Source organism: Pygocentrus nattereri, chromosome 1 (genome assembly GCF_015220715.1).
Source record: "Pygocentrus nattereri isolate fPygNat1 chromosome 1, fPygNat1.pri, whole genome shotgun sequence".
Lineage (NCBI taxonomy): Eukaryota > Metazoa > Chordata > Actinopteri > Characiformes > Serrasalmidae > Pygocentrus > Pygocentrus nattereri.
Genome location: NC_051211.1, coordinates 5,302,779 through 5,325,934, shown reverse-complemented (window position 1 = coordinate 5,325,934; position 23,156 = coordinate 5,302,779). Strand labels below are relative to the sequence as shown.

Genomic DNA, 23,156 nt, shown 5'->3' with positions numbered 1-23,156 from the left:
TCATGGTTATATATAGAACCATCCTCTTTACTAAGAACCCTCGGAGAACCATCGAGTGCAGGGCTGGACAACAGGACGATGTAATGGGATTTACCGTCTCAGGTTCTCGCCTGTCCACCCCGTTCTCGGAGTTCTAGCTACGCCGCTGCTCGGTTCTGACTCTGCATGCGCGGCTCCACATCTGGAAGTCTTGAGAGGAGGAGAGAATCCCTGTCTCGCTCTCTCCGTCCCCCGGGACGTGCTGCTGACGTCAGGGGCGGAGGGAGGGCGGGCGGGGGGCGGAGACGCGCGAGCGGAGGTATTTCCCTGGTTTATAAAGCCGCGGAGACCTCAGCGCTGTGAAGCAGTGCGTCACGACCACCCCGAACCTCAGACCGCCTCTCACAGCGGGAAGAGTCCGAGCCGAGACCGAAGACCGGAGTATGCGCGCTCTCTGCGCCGGGCACGCGCCTTCTCTCTGAAAGAGCCGCCTCTTTATCGGTGCTGTGTTGTGGCGCTTGGTCTTTCGGGAGCTTGGCAGCTGCAGCGGGGCTGACGGCGCGCGGTGGACGGGTCAGCTTCACCTCAGAGGACAGCTCGAGCTTCTCTCAGCCAGCATGAAAGCAGCAGAAGAAGGTAAGGGCTCGAGCGCTCCTGCGCGCTCCCCCGCCTGCCGCTCACCTGCAGGGCGCTGGCGCTGAGAGGGACGCGCTGGGCTCGCGCTGAGGCGCTGAAAGGCGTTGCCTTTGGGCGCTGGGTCCGCGTGGGCAGCGGAGCTCAGCGCGGGGAGGGCAGGTAGGCGTGGTCCACGAGCAGACGTGGACCGAGAGCTCGCGCTACTTCACGAATTAATGACTTGATAACTAGTCTAGGGGTGCCCTGATATACTCATGCGCAGCGATACTGATGTCCGATACTTTTAATGTGCACATTTTTCTATACCGATAATTAACATTTAAGAAAATGTATATATTATTTATTTGTTTATATATATATATATATATATATATATATATATATATAATGTACATTACTGTTGTGTGAACAAAACTTTGTATCTCGAAAATGGTGACTTTACAGGAGAAAGAAAAAACCTACTTTATTTTTAATGTAAGTCAATGGAGCCAGAATGTTTTTCCAAGTCATTTTGGGTCATTTCCTTCAGTCCATTCATCATGAAATTTACACACAATATAAAGGACAACATGCATGTTCAAATCATGTCAAAAACTGAAAAAGGACTATATATATATATATATATATATGTGTGTGTGTGTGTGTGTGTGTGTGTGAATGTATTTTCCCTTAGAAAATCATATATATATATAGATAGATAGATATAATGATTTTCTAAGGGAAAATACATTCGCACTTGTGCACATTCTGATGTTTATTTTCTTAAATCCATAAAATATGGCCTGTGCAAAAGTTACGCCACATTTTGTGTTTTCTGAAATGATTTGAAATTCTGAAATTTTTTGCGCATACATCAATACACACATCGATCGGTGTAGTTCAAACAGTCGGATACTGTTCATTTTTTAAATATCTTCCCACAGCGTTTCACATTTTGACCTCTAAAAATGCAGAGCCTGTGGCTCGAGTGGCCACTTATGTAGACTTTTTACATTCTTGTCCTCTTTAGTTGTTCCATCAGAACTAATTTTGGCAGAATTTGTGATCCATAATCGTCCAGATAGCTGACATGAAGGTATGGTGACCGTGGTGGTCCCCCATGCCGAGCTGGTCCATCTGGAGTCTTAGATGTTGCTCCATTGGCTGACGTTGGCTGTACAGCTCTATGAAATCAGCTCTTAAATAAGCAATGTGTTAAATAAGCTGGTGTTGCAGTGAGAGTGCAGTAGCTGTGTAACCTAGATCAGATGGCGCCTGGGTGGTCCAGCTCAGAAGCAGGGGCCACCATGGCCACTGCACCAGCCGTGTTCTTATTCATGTAAAATTAAGCAGGTTCTGACCCATTTTTAGTACTGAGACTTGGTCGTTAAGTGCAAATGCAATGTATTGTGTTCTGTTGTTATTGACCACAAGACTGGTTAGTTTGGTGGCCTGAGTGGCCAGTGCGACTTGTCACGTCCTCTGATTGGTACCGATATGATTCCGATGCCATCGCGCGTCCCTATTGATTATGATCCATAGAGCTAGTCTGGAGTTCAAACCCTTTGAAAACCCAGTTGCTGTAGAATCCCTTTGTCGTAGTTTCTCTGGTTCAGACGCTGCTTGTTGAGTTGCTGCTCCTCCTGAGTTCATCCGAGGGAGCTCGTGGCGCTGTGCGGTTTGCTTGGAGACTGTTATTAATTTTCTCTTGAGCGCTGCACACATGAAAGCGCATAATTTATTTCAGACAAAGGCTCTCGTGGCTCAGCTCAGATCACAGAGCTCCAAATTTCTCTTGAGCCACACAAACTGCGGCTCCAGAAACGGCTTCGTTTTTTTCCCGCACTCTTCCAATTCCTCTAAGCTCTAAGACAGCAGGGTTTACACAGTGTGCAGTCCTCCCGAGACATTTCAGGCTGATGTGGGGTTCATGGTGTGTGAAGTCACGGCTGATTTTCTTCACTTTTTATTTCTGATAAATACATACAGAAGCAGAAAATCAGATGTTGTCAGTAATCCGATCAACACGTTTACATGCACTTGATCGGTCAGATAATGTGGCAGCTCTGGGTCTACGAGTCAGACGGTAATCAGATTTCTGCTTTCCAACCAGCCAATAAACTCGCAGAAGAAGACGTGACGTAACCGTAAAGTGCCACAGCTTTTTTTTTTACCTGAAAATATGAAGATACGTCATCTAGACGATGAAGAATATTAAACCCTTCATTTCGTCAAGCATGTGGTCGGTTTCAGCTTCGTGTTTTGTTGACGTCTCGCAGCAACGCAGTCTTTTTCGCGCATGCGCAGACTGAGAAATATGAAAGAAATCAGAGTAAGAGTTCAAGTGCACTGAGAAATCTGATTACTGAGCTAAAGTCCAGCCTCTTTATTGGATAATCAGACCTTACTCTGACCTCTGAAGAGATTAGAGTATACTGTTTACATGACCATTTGAATTTGAATATGATCTGATTATTGAGTGCATGTAAATCTTCCACACATTTCCGAACCAGTTTTTCTCTCCTCTTTTGTGGAGGAGGTGGTCTTGGGAGCCTACCTGAGATAAATCAACACCCCTTTTCACTGTTTCTGCCAACAGTATGCCAAATTAGATGATTAGATTAGGAGACCCTTATTAGTCCCACAATGTGGAAATTCCACCTCCGCATTTAACCCACCCGTGCTGTGAAACACCACATACACACTAGTGAACACACACACACTAGGGGGGGCAGCGAGCTCACTTGCCTGGAGCAGTGGGCAGCCCTATCCGCAGCGCCCGGGGAGCAGTTGGGGGTTAGGTGTCTTCCTCAAGGACACCTCAGTCATGTGCTGTTGGCTCTGGGGATCGAACCGGCGACCTTCCAGTCACAGGGCCAGTTCCCTAACCTCCAGCCCACGACTAATCGACTTATTATATTGAAATAATAGTTTCTCAACATTTTGACTTAGTATCTTGTAACAACAGTATATTTTGACTTATTTTCTGAAAATATCAACTACGGCAAAATATTGACTTTCTTCTTTGAGTTTCTGACTCAAATACTCAAAAACTACTGACTTGCTATGTTGGAAAAAAAATGACTTAGTATCTTATGACTCAAAATACTGACTTGCTATAACAAAATATGACTTGATATCTTGTCATAATGACTTACTATCTCAAAATACTGACATAGTATTTAAAATATTGAATTTAAAAAAATAATCACTGAAAATCTGTTAAAAGTTCCTTCCTACGTACTTTGAGCCTAAACTGACTGATCTTGTCTCAGAGTGATTTCAAAATATAGACTTAAAATAATGAATGCTGCGTGAAATTTCTGATTAAATGTTGAAAATATTGGCTTCCTGTGTTAAATTTCTGACTTAAGTATTCAAAATATTGACGTACTATGAAAAATGTGCTTAAAATCTTGTAAATAACTCTGACTTACTATATCAAAACAATATGTAAGTATCTTGAAACAATGACTTACTGTGTTAAAATAATTAACTCATAGAAAAAAATACTGAAAACTGAAAAATTAGCAAAAATAAGTTATTACTTGGAGAAAATGTTGTTGTTTTGAGATAGTCAGTGTTTTAACAGAAACAAAGAAGCCCCCAATGTGGTGCAAGTGGGCTTCCACAGAAAGCAGAGTGCACACGGGTCTCTCTGTTGCCTGATTCTTCCTCCATACTTTGAGCCTAAACTGGCTGACCTTGGGCTCAGTCACTGTGGTGAGTGTGTATATCAGTTTTCCATCTGTTTTTTGTGCTTGTGCAGGTATTTTTAACACACGGTTATTTTTGGCCCGGTATTTTTTGTATCTGTCACCTTACTTCCTATCCACAGACCATGACTTACAGCAAGGATTTCAGTGCTGCCCCGGGCTGCTCCTTCAGTGCCAAACTGCAGATATCAAGGATATAATCACTTATTAGCGACTTTTGTAGTGTTGTCCTTCCTGAAATTTGTGGGCAGTCGTGGGCTGGAGGTTAGGGAACTGGGTTTGTGGTCACCGGTTCAATCCCCAGGGTTGACAGCACATGACTGAGGTGTCCTTGAGCAAGACACCTAACCCCCAACTGCTCCCCAGGCACTGTGGATAGGGCTGCCCACCGCTCTGGGCAAGTGTGCTCACTGCCCCCTTGTGTGTGTGTGTTCACTAGTGTGTATGTGGTGTTTCACTTCACGGATGGGTTAAATGCGGAGGTGAATTTTCCCCGTTGTGGTACTAATAAGGGTCAATTAAATGAAGTTATAGAAATGCATTTCAACCGTCCTTTTGCAGAAAATGCACCATTATAGACTACTGAGCAGTAACTATGCAAGCATTGCAAAATCCTTTATTCAAAGAAAGTCGAGCTAAGAAGCCTTTTAAATAGACTTAGAAACACTTATGTGTCAATAAATCATATAAATTGGGGGTGACAGAAGAATGGGTTATGCATGTTTGCACTTCCCTCCTCAAAGGACACGTTTTGTTGACTTTCTAAGTGAAAATAAGTTAACACGCCCTGCAACAAACCGCAAAGTGTGGCACATCTTAATGCACTTGTTTTGCTGAGTTTACCATACTGGAAAAAAAATAATCATAAAACATGGTTTATGTTTTTGTCCGTGAGTTAGTTCAGCAAACATCTGTGTTGAGTTCAGAGTCAGGTCAACGAGCGAGAGCGACTCAAGTCGAGTCACCATCTCTGGTTCAGACTAATGGTCAGCAACGTGGTTGGGTGTCTGCCAAGTAGGGTTAAAGTTTTCTCCAGTGGCCACCACAGTACAGCATCGTCACCACTGTGTGATACAACAGGAAACCAGAGAGAGAAGTTGGCAGTCAGAGAGATGTAGACGAATACCTGCGGTGCAGGAGGCCGCTCTTTCTCCGATATCTTAAATAAACAACAAATAAACTGCAATTCTGCATTGAAGCTTGCAGAAGTGTGACCTTCTTAGAGGATGCGTTCCCGTATTTTCACTCAGAAAATCAACAAAAGGTGCATTTGACCAGGGGCGCCAAAACTTTTGCACGGCCAGTTATTCAAATTCCTAAATGATCGTTGTTCGTTCACTGAGAAGGAAAATTTGAATCAGATTCAGTGACTGATCATGACAACTCTCTCCACAGATGCATACAACTACACACCAAATGTCACCCTGTCCCTCCCACTGAGCACCTGCCTACCCACCCAGTACCACAACCTGCAGACCAGCCCCTCCATCTCTGTCTCCATCAGCCAGCCGCCCTCCTTCTCCCCCCATGAAGACATGGCCTCGGTGGGATACTACCAGTCCTCTGGCTCCGGCCCCAATGGAGCCCCAGCTCTAGAGAGCCCCCGCATTGAGATCACGGCCTACAGCCAGTTCCCTGAGGACGAGGTGGAGGAGAGCAGTTTGCCGGTGGCCAAGAGGGTCAACTCCATCGTGACCTTAACATTGCCCAGTGCTGATGGTTATCGTGACCCCAGCTGCCTGAGCCCAGCTAGCAGCGTTTCGTCTCGAAGCTGCCAGTCAGAGGCCTCTTCGTACGAGTCGGGCTACTCGCCACAAAACTCTCCCTGGCAGTCTCCTTGTGTTTCGCCCAAAGGATCTAACTCACTCTTGTCCAGCACGATCGGGACCTCCCCCCGCCACTCGCCCTCCGGATCCCCCCGCACCAGCGTGACCGATGAGAGTTGGATGGGCTCTCGTGGCTCGCGTTCAAACTCCCCCTGTGGTGGCAAGCGGAAGTACAGCTTTAACAGCAGCGCTGCACACAAGTACCATCCGTACTCTCCAAACCATTCACCAGGTCCGTCACCGCAAACCTCACCTCGACTCAGCGTGACTGAAGACACTTGGCTGCCCACCAACCAGTACACCAATTCTGCCATTGTGGCTGCCATTAATGCCCTCAGTACAGATGGAATGGCAGAAGTCGGGGAGGGAATCCCACTCAAGACCAGAAAAACTAGCCTGGAACACAGTGCTTCGATGAACCTCAAGATCGAGCCTGGAGGGGAGGAGATTGGCTCTGTGGAGCTCTGCCACGAGGATTACTCCGCTTCACGACTGCCGTATAAGAAGGAGAGCTATGCTGGCTTTTTGGATGTACCTCAGCATCCATATTGGTCAAAACCAAAGCCATATATCAGGTAAAGTTCATGTGTTTCAAACCAGTTTTTGAGTGTTTTGAGTGGCGTAACTACCCGTGCAGGTGGAGCAACAGCACTGGGGCTTGTAGGAACCTCAACAGATGAACAGAATATCAATATTTTTAGCATGTAGTGTGTCCGCTTATTGTCTTTCTTACAGCTTCCATTTAATTTGGAAGGCTCAGTTTTTGTTTTTCAAAGAAATCTGTGGGGATATTTTTCCACACCTCCAAAGCTCAGTCTTCCAAGTTAGTTGCGCTGTTAGGTTCTCATCATCCAAGTAATCCCAAATTACAAATGTAGGCTCAACAATCCATAAAACGTTTTCACATCTAAGGTGTTTAGTTTTGGTGTTCTACTGGAAATGTTCTTTTGTGTCCATCTCCTCTTCTCAGTGAGGTTCTTCTTGATCAGCTACACGTCCTTTCAGACCCACACCGCTGAGTCATTTTCCCACAGTGGGAGGATGGATGTGGATGTTTTCAGATCTGAAGCAGCTTGATTTTCTCCTCTCTCTCACAGATGAACGCTTTAAATGCTGTTTGCCTGACGGGGGGCAGTTTTGGTGGTTTACCTGATTTCCCTGTTTTCCTCCTATTTTCTTTAGCTGATGAAAAAAATAAATGATTAGTACTAGATTGATTTTACTGGAACTTAAATAAATGAAGGGTGGTCTCTGGCTGTCCTTCAGTCATTATCCTGCAAATTACAGGCTTAGCTGACATACCAATAGCGAGTAAATGAGCAAATTACATCTTTATTTTCCAATTAATTGAAATTTGTCATATTAGTTGTTTTTTCATTAAGCCCATTAGATTTATTTGTGCCACTGCAGCTTTCAGATTCTTTAGAGTACATTTGTCGCAAGGCCCAGTGATCAACCAGGCCAACAGGCCATTGGTTTAAATCCAGGCTGATAACAAGCTGCTATTCCATTGTCTTTCACCAGTAACCATTGATTATGTTTAGATTCTTCCATTAATGATGCCAAGCATTTATTTAGATGATTTACTTGACCAGCAGCTTTTCACTGTCCCCCTCTGATCTTTAGCTCGTCCTTGCCTGCTCTTGACTGGCAGCTTCCCTCCAGTTCTGGGCCGTACAGCCTGCAGATTGAGGTTCAGCCTAAATCTCACCATCGTGCCCACTACGAGACAGAAGGGAGCCGAGGGGCCGTGAAGGCGCTCGCCGGAGGACATCCTGTGGTGCAGGTATTCATGTACATCTCTCTGACTGTCAGCTTCTCTCTCTGCTATCCTGTTTTATCACACAGTGGAGACCATCCTCTACTGTGGTGGCCACTGAAATAACCTTTAATCAACACAGACTTGAGGCCGCACTCGAGCTGCTTGTTGACCTGCCTCACAACTCGGCTCAGATGTTTGCTTATCTAAATCGTGACTCAACTCAGGCTCACGCTTACCTGACTCGTGACTCGACCTGGACTCGTGCTTAGCTTACTGGAGAGGCAGACACAATTTTAGCCGGAGAAAAAAGAGATATAGACTCACCAGCCACTTTATTAGGTACGCCTTGCTAGTAAAAGGTTGGAGCCCCTTTTGCCTTCAGAACTGCTTTAATTCTTCGTGGCAGACTTTCAACAAGGTGTTGGAAACGTTCCTCAGAGATTCTGGTTGGTTATTTGAGTTCCTGTTGCCTTTCTATCATCTGGAACCAGTCTGCCCATTCTCCTCTGACCTCTCACATCAACAAGGCATTTTCGTCCACACAACTGACCGCTCACTGGATGTTTCCTCTTTTTCGGACCGTTCTCTGTAAACCCTAGAGATGGTTGTGCGTGAAAATCCCAGCAGATCAGCAGTTTCTGAAATACTCAGACCAGCCCGTCTGGCTCCAACAACCACGCCACGTTCAAAGCCCCTTAAATCCCCTTTCTTCCCCGTTCTGATGCTTGGTCTGCACTTCAGCAAGCTGTCTTGACCACCTCTACATGCCTAAATGCAGTGAGTTGCAGGCGTGTGATTGGCTGATTAGCTATTTGTGTTAACAAGCAATTAAACAGGTGTATATACTTGGATACGACCAAGAAAGTTTGTTTCTGACCAAAAAGGTAATGATGAAACACAAATAGTGCTACACTGAAACAAGAGTAGGGCTACAATACAAGCGTTTAAATACAAGCTTGATGATTATATTAATAAACTAAAAATTACTGACTGCCCACTGTTCTCTACAGAGTTTATTGGGCTCTAGATATACTGACGATGTGCTCAGGGAGTCATTTCTTGCAGTTGAATGTCCAGTTAGGCACAGGTTATTTGGGCTGAAAGCAAAACGCTCTAGACAGACCAGACACCACCGTTGACGATCAGCAGCGGCTGCTCAGGAGCTGGCCGTATGTTTTAGCAATAACACAGCGCTAAAACTCGGGGGAGTGGGTGAAATACTTCAGGTATTACACAAGACCGTGAAGTCTTGACGACAGCAGAGTCCAGTCAGTTCCGTAACAGACGCTGGTGACTCATCCGTCTCCTGTGATCTTCCTTCTCGCTCGTGGAGGCTGGCCATACCACTTGGGCAAAGACCATCATGACTGGAGGGCATAAGTCATACAGGACAGAAGCACGGTTGTCAGTAGCCGAGGATTTTGACCACACACGACTTACGGTATCATGACCAGAGCTGCGCTGTACAATACACAAGACACAAAGGGGAGCTGGCCTGGCATCTGCTGAAACGCTCCACTCCGAGCACCTCTGTTTACATCTGCTCTGGCTGGATACTTCAGTTCAGCGTGATGAAGTGCTAATGATGCTAAGCACATGGCTCTCCTGTGAGAAACCCACCCGTTTTCTTTCTCTCGAACCCCCCACCTTTTCTCCCGCTCGCCGCAGTTTCCGCCCCAGCACACAGGCCGCCTTTTGTTTAGTAAAAGTTCCCAGTGCAGCGCTGACATCATGGGGGCGGGCTTGCGGTGGAGGCGGCCAGTCTGAGCCGCACACGTTCTTGGCCGCCTGCTGATGGGGGTTGTGTGTAAGGGAGCGCTCAAGGGAGCCTCACACAAGGCTGTCCCGTCCCGTAAAACCTCCAGATTACAGAGTACGCTCTACTGTGGACGCTCTCCAATTAGCCTTCGCTGCGTCTCCTCAGTTCCCCACATGTGCTTTGCTCTAACGCTCAGCATTTCTTTCTGGATCCTGCTCTGTCCTCAGACCGCATGCATCAACAGATGGATGGTAGATAGCGAGCATGTCCTCAACTATGTCAGCCCCACCGCATCTACAGGCTTCTGTGTCAGCGCTTAGCTCACTCACGGCGATGCTTCTGATTGGAGAATGGCTCACTCATCACAAACCAGTGTCGTGACTGGAAAGAGTGAGAAAACACTATCTTCTGTTTGTATTGGCGAATGAATGGGATCCATCGGTGGTTTTAGTCTTTTTATTGCTACTTGATCTACAACCTAAGCTAAAAATAAAGTAGTTTGACAAAGAAACAAAGACATATATGTGGTCAGAAGCATGCCACTGTTACACTCAAAGGCTCAGGCATTGCGCTTCTCGCTATTGAACACTAGCATAATGTAATCTGATATTCATTATTTCTCATTTGTGGCTAATTGAACATCACAAAGCAGAGTAACTTCCCCTTTACCATCGTAAAATCACTGTAATGCGTGGTCTCAGGTTGCTTATTAACATAAAATATGATAAGTTGTACAAATTTGCAGTCAATACTTTAAGAAATATCACTGTGTAATGTAGAAACTTTCACCTTCTAAGTCGTTTTTGCGTCCAAAATTACCACAACAGCAGCAACATGAATTTCTACTGGCACATCTATGCAATTTCCAGTGCTATATTAGCTTCAAGCCAGTGCTGTTGTGCATGGCTTTTCCCTACTATGTACCAAGCAAACACACAGCCACTTGTTTTCTTAAAATGTTGACAATAAATAGTTTGTTTTTTAAGATATAGCAATGTTTAATATAGAAACCTTCATTTTATACGCATACCACTGCAATGAGAGTGCTCATTTTCACTAGTGCATCTATGCAGTTTCCAGTGCTATGTTAATTAGTGTGAAGCTGATATGGTTGTATGTCCTTTTTCCTGACTACTTACCAAAACCGCTGGAATTACAAGCCTAATGCTGAATATTAATTGAGGAGCAGTTTAGCCTGTTATCTGTCTGCTGAGTTGATCAGCAGCTCTCGTTGTTAGAAGAATACATTTACATTTGTGGCTTTTGGCTGATGCTCTTATCCAGAGCGACTTACAACTTGATCATTTTACACAGGGGGGGCCAAGGTGGTGTTAGGAGTCTTGCAATCAGTACTTAATTCGGTGCTCATTTAAGACCCGAAACCGAATTTCCAAATGAGCTTGGAAGCGGTTCTTTCCGGAATCTTTCTTTAGATGATTTTGTGGTATAAATGCTTGTCTTTGCATTTCGCGAGTGTTGATCAGACCTCTAGGGTTAGTGGAGTGCACATGTCTAAGTTCCCCACATAGCGGACCTGTATAGATCCTGTCACGTTGTTCTCTCTACTATGGCACGCTGCAGATAGTGACAGTGGGTCCAATAGCATTTAGAGGGCAAGAACTGACCGCTGTTCATGGACGTGTGGACGAGGAGCTCTGGCCTGCATTCTGTGAACAGACAGAGTCTTGGCATTCCTCTAGTGGGTGATAATGTGATGAAGGGAGGGGAATCTCTCTCTCTCTCTCTCTCTCTCTCTCTCTCTCTCTCTCTCTCTCCCTCCCCCTCTATCTCTCCTGCCTTTGCTTGTCTAAACTGAAACGCACAGTTTAAACATATCCTCTTAAGTAAATATACAAACCTCTCCAGCCTTTCGAGCTCAATTTCTACTCTCCGCCTTTATTCACTCAACATGCCAGTGGCTCACTGGCGTAGTGGTGGGCATACGCTGGTGTACAGTGTGTTCCCAGCTCTGAAGACCATGGTATTCTGTAAAAGCACATTTACATATTAATTTTAATGACACAAACATCCAATTCACCTACTTTTGTGCCGAGGGCTGGTGCTGTGGAGCGAATTGACTCAATATCACCAGTAATATAAATTAACCCCTTAAAATCTTTACTAAGGTTTATTATTCAGTAACTACAGGGACTTCAGTGCAAACTGGCTGAGCTATTCTTAGCTTATACAAGTGTGTAACACGCTGTAATGAAACTTGGGGTCTCCTTTTGGGCCCTGGCCAAAGAAGGGGTTAAAGCCAAACTATGAAACAAAGTTTATGCTAAACTAAACAACAACGGCTGTTAACAGGTTCTACTTTTCTGGCCTATACTATATATTCTCTGTAAGTGGACTATTTTCTGTCCTCATAAAAGTAAGCTGACCATCTTTACCTTCAGATTTATTGTAAAATTCCAACATACAAAGTAATAAATATTGCCTGAATGTCTGTGTGAATCTGTGTAAAGGCCAGTGCACTAGCTTGGCACTAACATAACAGATTTAGTTAATCTAATGTTGCACAGCATTTTACTGGTGAAATCCACACACTGCAGAGATGTAAACGTTTTTCCTGACTGCTCAAGTCTTTCGCTCAGCACTGTATATAGCTATTATACATAGGTTATAGGTCTAAGGCTTGCTTTACGTGCCATGAGTTGCATGCAACATCATTTCCGTGCAACCTGACAGTTACACAAAGCAGTTCAAAAACAATAAAAGTTGCACTCACATTTGGATCCAGTGGAATCTGAGCTTTGTGTGAAATAAGTTGTTATCAAGAAAATATCGAGCCTGCATTACATTTACAGCAAGCTAAAGTTAGTCATTGAAACAGCTGTTGGCTTTAGCTGGCTGGTTAGACGAACTGTTTACAGAAAGGTTAGCTTCAAAAACCTCTTTATTATTGGTTTTATTCACGCGAACTTTGGCCTGAGTAAATCAATCATTTCAAGTGATGTCGTTTGACGTGTGAAGTGACACATTACTAGAGTTGATCAGCTGTTTAATGAAACTTTTTCCACAGTTGGAAATGAGATGCTTGCAACTGTTGCGGCTGGGTTTCGCGGGAGTTGCAGGATGCTTCACATGATGCACCTTAAGTGCAGTTTAGTTTCATGTTGGTTTCAAGCAACCTGAGTTGCATGGAAGTTTCGTGCAAAAATCTTTTTGATGATCCTTGCAGTCCTTCATTGTTCTAAATGTAGTCATAATACATTTATATTATAAGTTATCGCCGTAACAGTGACATATTGTCATAACGTCCACTGCCAGTCAAAAGTGAATGTGTTCTTCTATAACGGAGCTTTAAAACAGTGAATGTCTGTATTTTTCAGCTGCACGGCTACATGGAGAGCGAGCCACTCACCCTGCAGCTGTTCATCGGCACGGCGGACGACCGTCTCCTGCGTCCACACGCTTTCTACCAGGTCCACCGCATCACCGGCAAGACTGTGTCCACACCCAGCCACGAGATCATGCAGACCAACACCAAAGTGCTAGAGATTCCACTCCTGCCAGAGAGCAACATGAGGGCCATGTGAGTATGAGTGTGTGTGTGCGTGTGTGTGTGTGTTGCAAGAGCCCCCTGCTCCTTCTCTCAAAATTAATAGGGCTCTAAATGCTTTATATGCTTTTTCCCCAGGCACAGTTTTGGTTGCATCTATAAATTTTCTAAAGGGCTTGAAAAACAGAGGTTTGATTGCACGTGGCTGCTGTTTCAGCCCTTTTTTCGCATGTTTGTATCATATGACATTGCCAATGGATCTGTCTGGCTTCAAAATACAAAGTAGTGTCAGCTTAAAGCTGCCCTGTATTTATTATAAAAATTAAAATGTACATAATGTAGCTTTAAAATGTACAATGCACAAAACTGTAAGGTGCACTCATCTTATCTGCCAGTCTATTGCAAGAACAATATACCATAACAGGATGCGTACATTAAAAAAGCAATATTGGTGGTTACTGTCAAATTACAGTCTCATGACATTTTAAGTTAATTTCCTGGCCACAACCTTCCTGGCCAGATCACTGCTATCATTGGTTTTGCGCAAACAATGAAACAGTAAAATAGTCTGAATAATATTAAGTTTAGACTTTTATTAGGCTTGACTATACGGTCGTATGCGAAAGTTTGGCCGACCCAGAACAAGTGACCTCTTTGCCACACTGCTCTCCTCCACCTCGTCCTCAGGGATCTGGCTGTAGGCCATGATTTAAGTGCAGGGGCTCTCTAGAGCTGGTGCTCCATTGGGGCCAGAGCCAGAGGACTGGTAGTATCCCACCGTGGCCACATCTTCGTGGTGGGAGAAGGAGGGGGGCTGGCTGATTGAGACGGAGTTGGTGGAGCTGGTTGGCAGCTTGTGGTCCTGGGTGGGTAGGCAGGAGCTGGTCAGTGAGAGGGACAGGGTGGAGAGAGTTGTCACGATCAGTCGATGAAATTGATTCAAATGTACTTTCTCAATGAATTAACCCAGATTATTTGCCAATTCGGATAACTGGCCGTGCAAAAGTTTTGGCGCCCCTGGTCAAATGTAAGTTTTGCGGATTTTCTGCATGAAAATAAGTAAATGCACCCCCTACAGAGGTCCAAGTTCTGCACGTTTTTTAAGGCACAATTAGGTTTATTTGCTGAATTTAAAATCAGCCACGGAAAGCTATTTTATGGTTTGCATGAGGGAAATGAGACGGTTCATGCCGAGAATCAAGAGGAGGTGCAACACCTAAAAACCTCTCCATCACAGGGTTGATACCAACTGAAATCATATTATAACACTTGATATTCAGAAGCAGAGATCACGCCAACGTCATCTGTAGATTCGGGTTTTGAAATGACAAATAATTCACAAATCGATTCACTGGATAGATTTTAAAGTTCTGCTACTAGTTTTAAGGCTCTAAATGACCTTAATGCACTGCTTACATCACAGACTGGCCTGTCTGTTTATGCTCCAGCACGTGATCTTACATCTGCAGATACTGACCTTCTGAAAAACTGTAAAAACACATAAAACGTGGAGAGACTCGTTCAGTTATTCTGCTTCTGAACTGTGGAACTCCAGTTCACCTTTTATTAGACAGTCCAGCTCAGAGCTCACTTTTAAGCATCGAAACGTATCTCTTTAACTCAGCATTTCATTCAAACTCTGGTGTTTATCTTTTAATTTGACCTTTTAAAATTTCTCGTATTATTCTAAATTAATACCTATAATTTATTGTTAAGCTTTATCACCTGTCTGTAAAGCACTGTGAGCTGCCACTGGCATAAAAAGTGCTATATAAAAAAAATATTATTATTATTATAATTATATAAGTCACACATAAAGAACAAGAAAAAATAATAGGGTCCATTGTTTTGGATGGCCAGCCATTCCCTCTGCTGTTGAGGAAGGTGGATGCTATGGCACGTATTGTAGCCTACTGTAATAATCTTAATACGTTTATTTGTGTAAACTGATTTTATTCATTTTCCCCATTTTTTTCAGCTTTTAGTTTTGTCACCCATAGATTTTCATTTCCCGTGCAGCTAAAGTCCTGATCTGAATCCATTCCTTGTTTTATAACATTTTCTCAGCTCTATGTAGTGAATGCTTCAGAAATGCATGTGCGGGTGTTGGTGGAGCCCCAGCTGGGTGGGTTTCCCTCCCAGGAGCTGCGAGGCTCGTGTTACAGGAGGCCTCAGGATGTGAGCGGAGCCTCTCACAGGGCACTGGGGTCTGGCGGCTGAGTCGTGCAGTAGCAGCCTGACCAGCTCAGCACTTTTCTCTCCCGCTTTAATGGATGGATTACTCACTCAGCTTATATAAAAACCCAAACCCCTCCGTATCCTCTTTCAGTCTTTTAGAAAGGCATTCCAGCGAGCAGTGGCTAGATATGTTTCTAATGCAGTTGTGAAAAAATAATGAGTCCCCATGTCAGATGTAATACAATATAAAGGTTGTTATATCAGAATGAAGAGGGATTTGGCCTCAGGCTGCGGAAAATAGTTCTAAATCTATCAAACACCTCTTGATTCTGCCACTTCACATGCCGTTGTAATAATTTCAGCCCATGTTACAGTCGTATGTGAGAGTTTGGGCGCCCCTGGTTAAATTACGCTTTAAAATAAGTGAACACATCCTCTACACGGTGGCATGGTGGGTGGCGCTGTCGCCTCACAGCAGGGAGGGCCTGGGTTCGAGTCCCCGGCCGGGTGACCTCGGCCCTCTTTGTGTGGAGTCTGCATGTTCTCTGCGTGGGTTTCCTCCGAGTTGCCCCTAGGCATGTCTGTCTGGACTGGCTGGACTTTTGCCCAATGACAGCTGGGATAGGCTCCTGCTACCCAGAAGGAGAAGCGGCTTAGAAGATGTGTGTGTATGTGTATATATATATATCTCAGCATAATGTGTATAAATTCGTGGTTTAAACATTTTGCTCTAAAACTCTAAAACGCCACATGCCAAACATACGATCTGACCAGGGATATCCAAACTTTTGCTTCTTCACAAGTTTTGTATTATATTATAAAAATATATTACGATTTAGAAACTTTATTTGCTGGTTCTTGTGCATCTGATGGTTTCCTCATGTTTTTTCTGGGCTTTTTTTCCTTTTTGCTTGAAAAAAATTACTTTTAAGAAAAAAACTAACACTTTTTATTTGAAGTCTGTCTACATAGAGATTTTATAACACCTGTATAAACATTGCATAATTCATTTATAAAGCAATACTTCAGTAATCATGAATAACTCATATAGGTAATCACGAGACATAAGATATTTTATGAAGTAAAAGACATTGCATTGACAAACTAACCTACTGCATTAAGCTAAGATGATGATTATTGTTTATAACACTGTTTTGAAGCACCAGTGCCTGGTAATGAACTAGTCGGTGGGGGAATCTCTGTTAAAATTTAGTTAAAGTGGAAGTCTATGGAGAACTATTTCTATTTGAGTTGAAATACAAAGGAACTCACCTGTAAATGTGGCTAAGCTGTAAAAGTAGAGGTTTATAGACTAAGATATGAAGGAAAATGATCACTTGGGATCGGGAGCATCAACTAGAACTAGAACCAGTAAATTCTATTCTTAACTAAAACTCTACACTCTTAAAAAATGCTTCTCCAAGGGTTGCTTAGTAGGGAAAATGAGAACCATGAACACTCAAAGAACCCTTTAGGGTTAGGGTTTGATATATCTATATCCATATAGTACCCAAAAGGGTTCTTCTACTGTGATAAGCTTGACATCGTAACAATAGCAGAACCTTTTGGGTGCTATATAGAACGCTTTTCGAAAAGGTTCTATATGGAACCTGCTGTAACACATTCTGAAGAACCCTTGCATTATGCAAAGAACCTTTTAATCATGCACGCATTTAATCAGGAGTGTTCATGCTTCTTTACAGAACTATTTTCTTTAATAAAGAACCCTTAAAGAACCGCATCTTTAAGGATTGTACCTCTATACGTTCCGTTAGCTGGCAGTGATGCTTTATAACTGTGTTATAATGGAAACGTTTTGCCCATCACGTTAGTTTAATCCCGCTGATATGAATGCAAGCACCTTACGTCACTTTGCTATTAATAAATGCTCACATATTGCTTTGTAAATATGTTATTCAGTGCTTATACATGTGTTATGAAGCCCCTGTTTAGTTAGCCTTCAGGAAAGTGTTGGAATATGGACTATATAGTGACTTGGTGACCGTCCACCATTGCCACAAATGTGGAAGTTTTTCCGTTTAAATCCGCTTGTGCATGTTTAAAGGAAGAAACTTTGGACAAGTTGTTATAGCGTCTTTGTGAAGCGGAGGTCAAAGGCTGAGTGAAGGAGAGAGTGAAGTGTTCAGTGAAAACTCGTGAGTGCCAGGAAAATGGGAATTATAGCCATAAGAGGCACTTTGGCAGGAACGTCAGTTGAAGAGCACCACAGCCTATGTTCAGCTTTGGATTTGCAAAATATAAAGACAAACTGTCTTTTGAGCCGGTGCTTCTTAGATTTGACGTTAAAAAGGTGTCACGGATGTTTTTCTCCACATGTTTGTGTAGAATTGACTGCGCTGGAATCCTCAAACTGCGTAACTCGGACATCGAGCTGAGGAAAGGTGAGACGGACATCGGTCGGAAGAACACGCGCGTCAGGATGGTGTTCCGCGTTCACATTAACCAGCCCAATGGCAGGATGGTGTCCCTGCAGGTGGCGTCCAACCCCATTGAGTGCTGTAAGTCAACATACAGTGCCTTCATAACTGCAGAGGCCACTAGTAGCTTTGGGTGTTAATTGGTACTGTGTCATGTGTTAGTCCTGTGTTATATTTCTATAGACTTTTTTTGCATTGCAGTGCATTTCAATGAAATCCATTGATGAGATATGATTAAAGATTGCGTTTATGTTTGTTGGAAACGTATGAAAATCATATGCATTAATGATTATTGTAGCTCTCAGTGATCTCAGTATTGCAAAGCCTAATACTGTGATAGCAATTATGAAACGGTAAATTGGACAGGTTTAGTTTTAATCCACATTTAATCCACATTAATCCAGGGGGCAGTCATGGGCTGGAGGTTAGGGATCTGGCCCTTTGACCGGAAGGTCGCCGGTTCGATCCCCAGGGCCGACAGTCCATGACTGAGGTGTCCTTGAGCAAGACATCTAACCCCCAACTGCTCCCCGGGCGCCGTGGATAGGGCTGCCCACCGCTCCGGGCAAGTGTGCTCACTGCCCCCTAGTGTGTGTGTGTGTTCACTAGTGTGTATGTGGTGTTTCACTTCACGGATGGGTTAAATGCGGAGGTGGAATTTCCCCATTTGTGGGATCAAAAAAAATATCACTTACTTACATTATGAATAACTCGTCCATCCTCTATAATCTTAGAAATAAAGGTACTAAACTATAACTGGGGCAGCCCCCCTCTTATCACTGGGGTGGGACCACGAGGTCCATCTAAGCACCTTTAGTCAGAGAACATAACTGAACCATAATCCAAGTTGGACTGACTCCACACACCTCGCCTCGCCTCCAGACTTTTATTCTACTGTTCTGTTTTAAAACATTTGGTTATGAAAAAGTACAAATGCAAACTTTTCACCTGGAAAAACTGATTTAAGCTTCACAATCAGACCTTAGAACCACTGTAGAACCTTTGAGGGAACATTTACATTGTTTGTATCTTGGTGAACGAAAAACGTATCTGCACAGAACCTTTATTACTAATGATGTACGGAGAACAGACTGAAATACTCAAATTTAGTGCCTAGTATCTATTTTTTGCTTAACATATTGACAAAAAATAAAGCATAAAATATAAAATTTGCAGTAACTTATACACAGGTCAAATTTGACACTCGTTTCTTTTCCCAATATGTTAAATTCAGCCAATAAGCAGTAACTTTGCAGTAAAATATGACGTTTGGTCTCTATAGAGTATATAGTGTTAACTTATTTTCACCACCAAAAACATGTAATTTGACAAGGGAAGCTCAGACTTTTGCATGTGACTGTATAATCCCAAGCTATGAACATTAATAATGCAGTTTTCAGCCCTTTACATGGTGAAATTGCCCGTTAAACATAGCAGAAGTGATAGAATTGGTAGTTATATTCTCATAAATAGGTGTTCAGCTGTTGAGCTCTATTTCTTCAGCTATTGAGCTCTTAACTTTCATCACCACTGAAGGTTTTTTGTAGATTTTAGTTTTCTATTGTCAGTTTTTGGCACTGGCGTTTGCCAGAAGCTGTCATATAGTGTGAGGTAAATGAAAAGGATCATTACACAATAAGAACAGCTCATAAAAAGAGGAATTTCTGGTGCGTAGCCAAGCGCTTACTGAAAACAGCAGCAATATGAAACATATCAGGGAAGCGAGAGCGTGCCAGGTTTTAGTTGGTCTTTTAGAAGTACTTTTTAGCCCAGTGGCTTCCATGATCACAAACTTGGAAGATCATTCTACTGGAGGTGCAGACAATATGGTAAAAATGTAACACAACAGCATCACGATATGCGTTCGTTTTCACAATACAAACAACATAATCGAGCCATGTTCGGCCTTTCGGACTCAACAAGGAGCAGAAGTTACTGATGCTAGTTTTCTTGGACCGAAATCCTCAAGCTTTGAAGATTGCAAAAATCTTGGCACGCCTGGTCAAATTGCACTACTATGATTTGAGTAAAAGTGAAAATAAGTTCCATGGCCTCTGCAGAGAACACACGTCTGCACATTTTAATGCACGATTACTGTTTATTTGCTGGATTTGACACATTGGAAACAGAAATAAAACAAAGTGTGGCCTGTGCAAAAGTTATGGCACATTTTATATTTTATGTCTTATTTTTTCCAATATGTTCCACTCAAATGAATAGAAATTCTGCACTAAAATTGGCAGAAGAACTTAGTATTTATAAAGGATGTGTTAATATGTAATTTGACCAGGTGTGTTCAAACTTTTGCATACAACTGTGTCATTTAACCCAACCCAAATAGATCCCACGACAGTCCCACAGAATGAGAGGTCAGCTCAACTCAAAATGCTATAGTAACTGATTTCATGGCTTTTCATGGCTTTTCTTTTGTTGACTCAGCTTGAGGACACAAGTTCTTAGTTGAGTCAATTTTATTTAGTTCTGCGTCTTAGTTATGTAAATAAAATGATCTTGTTTTTTTATATTCCCCACTAGCCAGGGCTCTTGCATATGTAGCTATGCATGGCTGTGGCATCACTGGGGCTCAAACTCACAACCTCCGCTTAGTAGTAGTGACCGCTTAGTCCACTGCACCACTCAGGAACACACGAAGCAGCTCAGATCTTGTATCTACCAATGTTTCATACACTGGAGAAAAGATTAGTGGTTTTAACTTTAAAATTTTGCATAGGCTCATGTGGTGCAGCTGTCTAATAATCTAATGCCTACATCAGGAGGTTGTGAGTTTGAATCCCAGCAACAACAAAGCTGTCCACATTCGGAAAATGTGCCAGATGGAAGTGTGTGATAGAAAGAGCGCCAGCTAGTGGGCAAACCTGAGTAAAAAGATAGCAAATTCAGTGTGCTTATCTAACAGACCTAGAAACAGTAGCTGGGAGAGTTTTTGACTCAACTAAGAAGTTTGAGTTGGGTGAACTCTGGTGTCCTCAAGTTGAGTCACCTCAAGAAGAGCCATGTAATCGGTTATTATGTTATTGTAAGTTGAGTGCAGACAAATACAGAGGAAAACCTGTGGAGCCAAACCAGTTGTTGAATTTCTCTCTTGTTGAAGCCACAACCAGCACTTTATTTCAGAGCAGATAAAGTTTAGGCTGTCGGGAAACATGTTTTTGCCTTTTATGACGGTGTGCCAGACGTTATGCTGCAAATACGACATCTTATTTAGGTTGTTGGCTCTTAAACTCCTTGGAACCACCGGTGGTTCCAAAACACACTTACTCATATTCTCAATAACGTTCATATTTCATGAGCTCCATTCAGAGGCTGGGCGTCGTGTGAGGCTGTAGCTCTTCTCTCCAGTCTAATAGACGGTGATGTCATTTTAAACCCTTATAATAAAAGAAGCTGAACTTTGTTTTTCTACTGAAAGTCGACCCGTTTTTCCCAAATCTGGGCTCTAAACTATAAACGGACGGCGTCTCTTCAGTGATCTGCTCTGGAAACATCACTTTTAGAAAACAACACAAAGAGCGCCGGAGATTTTTGGCTTTCAGCAGTAAATTATAAGCATAGAGTGATATGTGGAGATCATAAAACACATTTATATAAAAATAAAAATATACATTTATTTCATGCAGTTACTGAATAATTTGCCTTACGATTTGGTCACCTAAATTCAGATGGACAAACCAAAATACACCCTGGGCCAAAAGAAATTAAAGCGGTTTCAGAAATGCCACTTTTGACTTTGGTCATATATAATTCGTTACAGATGACCCTTTACTTCTCTCAAACTGTAATGGGATTACTTTACTGATACATCCTGGGAAAGTAATCCCCTTTTCTCATTTACGTCTGTACTAACAGACACAGTAATCTGTACTTACTGGAAAATACGAGGGAAAACCCAGCAGTCCTTTCCAAAACCCAATCACAGTAAGCATCGTTTAAAAGGCCGGTCACTACCCCAGCCTTTGATAAAGACACAGCCAGTTATGGTTGCATAAAAATCCTAAACAGCTGATTCTGTTTAAGAACCGAGAAACTAGAGCTGCTTCAAGCTCCTCAAAATAAAGCCTTTATGAATAAAATGCTAAAGCTTGCAGATCTGATTCTGAGTGTCCATCGCACTTTAACACTCTTTCTGGATGTGTTTGTGTGGTTAGCCCAGCGCTCTGCACAGGAGCTGCCTCTGGTGGACAGACAGAGTGTGGAGAGCTGTCCAGCCTCAGGAAGAGAGAGGATGGTCCTCAGTGGACATAACTTCCAGCCCGATTCCAAGGTGGTGTTTGTGGAGAAAGCACAAGGTAGGAAAACTCTTTGGAACTGTAGGATTGAGTCTAGTCTTAACCCTCTTGGCCCCATCGAGGAGCGTTGGAGGATGATGGTGGAGCTCCGTTTGGTTCTGTGCTGGACGAGAGGGTTTGTGTGTTTATGTTTACTGGGTGTCTACATTTTACTATTATAACCTAACCTTTGCCAGTTTATCAGGCACCAGGCACTTTTGTGCCTAATTCCTCGGCTATTTTAAATAATATTTGTGATAACCTGGTGAGCGGCCAGCTGCTCTTGTGGCAACCGGCAGCAGATGTGTTGTGTCTACGTGTTTATTTGTTCAAGTTTCATGTTAAGTTGAATTTGAAGGTGAAACAGCCACATAGTGGTGGCTGATAAATTGTGCATAGCAGCCAATGGGCTTCAATTAATAACTGAGTAAATTTGGCCTGTTTACGCTCATGAGAGGCGGAAAGTGCAGCCAACTTCTTGCACTTCTTGCACAAGACTGAACTTTGGAGGTAATACTTGGAGAAATTGTCTTGCAGATTTCTCGACAGCTCTGAAAAGAGTCGAAGCTGTAATAAAGACAAAGAGTTGACATAATTTAGTTGTTGACAATTTTCTGGTACATATAGTGTGCATCTGTTTTTTGATGAAGAACAAAATTAATAACACATAATAATACATAATAATATCGCTGCTGTGGGCACAAAACCTCGTATCTCCATTTTTGTCGTTTTTCAGTTCTTGACATAATTTGAAAATACCCATAGTGCTATATATTGTATGTAAATGCCTTGATGATTGGACCAAAAGAAATGACCTAAAATTACTTTAAAAAACGTCTGGTTCCATTGACTTGCATTAAAAGTAGAGTATGTTTTTACCTTCTCCTGTAAAGTTAAAATTTTGGAGATACAAAGTTTTGATCTGACAACAGCGATATGCTGTTTTGACTGGAAATGACATAAGTGTCTCTGACACAGTGATGTAGTACAAGCTTTTACATAACATTGGCGAAAATCCCCTCATATTTCAGTTTAAAATTCTACATCACCAAATTTGTGCCAATTGGAAAGAGTAAAAAAAAAAAATTAGAT

At 42.9% G+C, this 23,156-nt stretch overlaps 1 protein-coding gene across 1 annotated transcript in view; it reads left to right on the top strand.

The window, feature by feature from the left end:
* Window positions 1–312: 312 nt before the first annotated feature.
* The window catches only part of nfatc1 (nuclear factor of activated T cells 1), a 92,242-nt gene continuing 69,398 nt past the window's right edge, over window positions 313–23,156 (top strand). The window contains exons 1-6 of the mRNA XM_017700612.2: window positions 313–615; window positions 5,706–6,711; window positions 7,763–7,922; window positions 12,993–13,195; window positions 17,687–17,859; window positions 21,945–22,085. Of these exons, the coding sequence (XP_017556101.2) occupies window positions 597–615; window positions 5,706–6,711; window positions 7,763–7,922; window positions 12,993–13,195; window positions 17,687–17,859; window positions 21,945–22,085 (1,702 nt within the window). The 5' untranslated portion in view covers window positions 313–596. The remainder of the gene's footprint in view (window positions 616–5,705; window positions 6,712–7,762; window positions 7,923–12,992; window positions 13,196–17,686; window positions 17,860–21,944; window positions 22,086–23,156) is intronic.